General features: G+C 35.9%; 1 protein-coding gene across 1 annotated transcript in view; it reads right to left on the bottom strand.

The window, feature by feature from the left end:
- Nucleotides 1–713: 713 nt before the first annotated feature.
- Nucleotides 714–3306, bottom strand: part of LOC135210418 (glutamate receptor ionotropic, kainate 2-like) — a 17402-nt gene continuing 14809 nt past the window's right edge. The window contains exon 10 of the mRNA XM_064243318.1: nt 714–781. Coding sequence (XP_064099388.1) covers nt 714–781 — 68 coding nt within the window. The remainder of the gene's footprint in view (nt 782–3306) is intronic.

The following is a 3306-nucleotide window of genomic DNA, read 5'->3' as shown; positions in this document are numbered from 1 at the left end:
CATCTTTGACGACGATTATATGAGCAAGAGAATTCAGATTGGTTTAAATGATGCCTCACGCCTCTTGATTCGTAAAGGCTCTTTTACTATAGAATATCATTACGTACCGGATCCCCTTAACCTCGTTCTGAGTGGTCAATGATATACTTAATGGGGCGCGTTCTGTCGCGGCTGGTTTGCTAGCTGGGTGTGAGGTTCTAGTGCCCTCTAGAATTTTATATTCTAAATTTGCGTTATGGTTGTTGGCCTCGCAAATAAAACAGCTGCCTCTGTGAACCCCCGCGGTATGAAATAAAATGGTTACGAGTCTTCAGTGAGCTATGAGGATACTTTCTCCATAAATAACAAAGTCATTAAGCATCATGTTTTAAAATACATATCTTCTTCTTTTTCTTTTTCTTCTTCCCAGATTTAGCCCATTTTTATATGGGGTCGCCGTTGTGAATGAGTCGTCTCCATTGATATCTGTCCTGTGCATCGTTCTCGTTAATACATTTCCATAACAAATCTTCCCTACACAATCACGCCATCTCTTTCTTGGTCTTCCCTTTTCCTTCTACCCCGCCAGTACTGCCATTTCCATCGTATGTCTTCCAACATGATGTTGTTCCTCTCTTCGTAACAGGTGTCCATACCATCGAAGCCTTCCCTCCTGTATTTTCTTCGATATTTCAACTACCTCTGTCGATCGTCTTATATACTCATTTCTAATCCTATCTTCCCTTGTTACTCTCGCCATCCATCTCAACATTCATTTCTGCTACATCCATCTTCTTCTCCTCTGTTATAAAGGTAGGAACTGTTCAAAAGATTTCTTAGATCTACAAGGATGATTGCATTACGTTTGTCGAACTGTAGGAGGACATCCTTCTTGACTATTTTCCATAAACATTTTCCTGCAGGAAGCTTTCAATATTGCCTTGAGCTGTAGTACTACTTCATGAAATGTTGCATGCCATTCCATTTCCAGAGTTAACATTCAAAATTTTGTAAATATTCAGCCTTATCTCACTATGCCTGGGCCAGAGTCTTATGCCAGTCACCGTGAATCAACTCTACACCCCCAGCGATGTGTTATATAGATGTTTATGCTCTTATGGTTGAGCGAGTCTTTCATATTATATCAGTTTTGATACTTTTTCATCGTTTCTTACTTATTTCTCAGATATTTATTTCTGCACTCGAATGTTCTCTGTCTGCTTTATGATTTGACAATTTCAAATGCTACTGAACATAGCTCTCTGTCCTTGGATCTGATATTCCTTTTTTTATAACCCATGAATGGACGTACATATGAATGATATTTGGTAACAAGCGAACATGCTGGTTTAAAAACCTTTACTCCAAATATGCAGAATACACGAAGCCCCGATGTAGCCTCGTGCTCTCGTGTACTAAGAATGATCAGACATTATCTATGGCGATCTTATTGCCCGTTTTCAATTGGCGTTTTAAATGACTGTTCCTAAACGCTACCATTTTTAGACGTCTTTGCTACAATGTAGCCCTACAGGACAAGATGACTACTAATTTTTATAAACTGCTTTTTTTTAAAACCTTCCGTTTGTTATTCGTAAGTCTTTATCAACATTTTCCATTGGGAAAAGAAGCGGTGGCCCTTGGATATTTCTCCATCATATAACTACATTAGGCACTTAAAGTCCTTGGCCCCCTCCCCCGCCCCCCGCGGGTGCATATTTCGGCAGTGTAACCGAGTACTAGACCTTCCCTGGAAAAAGCGGGACGCCATATCTTGAAAAATAACCACAGAATGTTCTTGAATATGATCTCATTATGTTTCCCAAACCCAAATTGCCTACGTGACCCTTTACTGAACTTATCTAACCTAACCTAGAGGTATGGCAAAAAAAAAAAAAAAAAAAAACAGAGGCTGGTGCAATTCTAGTATACATCTAGGGAATTTGCATCGTTAGACTAGGGATGCAGACAGATAGTAGTAATAATTAAAAAGCATGATAACATTGAAATGATTAGATTAAAACGAAGAAAGAAACATCTCACCGTTGATTTTATCATTTAGACTTCGCGTGAACGTCGATGCTAAAACGCTTATATCGACAATAATTCTGCCTTAGAATATAAGGGAGTTATAAAGTGGAATTTCTCGTGTGAAGAATATAAATAGTAGGTAGGCTATTGTGAGATGTTATATATTGTTATATAAGATTGTGGATCAGGTAATGAAAAGCTTATTTTAAAGATTATGTACAATATACTTTAAAGTGAGTAGTACCTTTGGGATGGAAGAATATTATGCGGCTCTAAAAGATGTAAAATATTATTAGACTTCAATGCCTGTAGCCCCAAACTGAGTCTGGAATTTCACTGCTCCCATGATTCTTATTGCTCGTATTCATTATATTCATATATGTTTATTCAACTACTCTGTGACATAAATTCCAGATTGAGCTATTGAAATTGTTTTTCCAGTTCTGAAATGTTCTCAGGAATTATAATATGGAAAGTAACTGAAATATCTATTTTGGAATAACCAAATAAGTTGCAAGACCTATGCACTGACATTGGGTAAAACTCATCAAATAAGTTTCCAGAACTTCCAGAAATTTGTGTCAAAATTATAAAATGGAAAGTACCTAAAATAACTATTTTGGAATCTACAAATAAGTTGCCAGACCTATGCGCTGATATTGGGTAAAACTGATCAAATGAAACAATCTACAAATAAGTTTCCAGCACTTCTAGAAATTTGTGTGAAAATTATAAAATGGAAAGTACCTGAAATAACTATTTTTGAATCTATAGATGTTGGGTAAAACTGATCAAATAAGTTTCCAGAACTTCCAGAAATTTATGTCAAAATTAAAATGGAAAGTAACTGAAATAACTATTTTGGAATCTGCAAATAAGTTGCAAGACCTTTGCATTGATATTGGGTAAAATTCATTAAAAGAGTTTCCAGAGCTTCCAGAAATCTCTGTCAAAATCATAAAATGAAAAGTAACTGAAATAACTATTTTGGAATCTACAGATAAGTTGCCAGACCTATGCATTGATATTGGGTATAAACTGATCAAATGGAATAATCTATAAATAAAGCTTCCAGTACTTCCAGAAATTTATGTCAAAATCACAAAATGGAAAGTACCTGAAATAACTATTTTGGAATCTACCCATAAGTTGCAAGACCTATGCATTGATATTGGGTAAAACTCATCAAACAAGTTTCCAGAACTTCCAGAAATTTGTTTCAAAATTATAAAATGGAAAGTACCTGCAATAACTATTTTGGAATCTATAGATAAGTTGCAAGACCTATGCCCTGAT

This window comes from Macrobrachium nipponense, chromosome 39 (genome assembly GCF_015104395.2).
Source record: "Macrobrachium nipponense isolate FS-2020 chromosome 39, ASM1510439v2, whole genome shotgun sequence".
In the NCBI taxonomy this organism is placed as follows: Eukaryota; Metazoa; Arthropoda; class Malacostraca; order Decapoda; family Palaemonidae; genus Macrobrachium; species Macrobrachium nipponense.
Note: the sequence above shows the minus strand (reverse complement) of the source record. Positions and strands in the feature narration are given on the sequence as shown.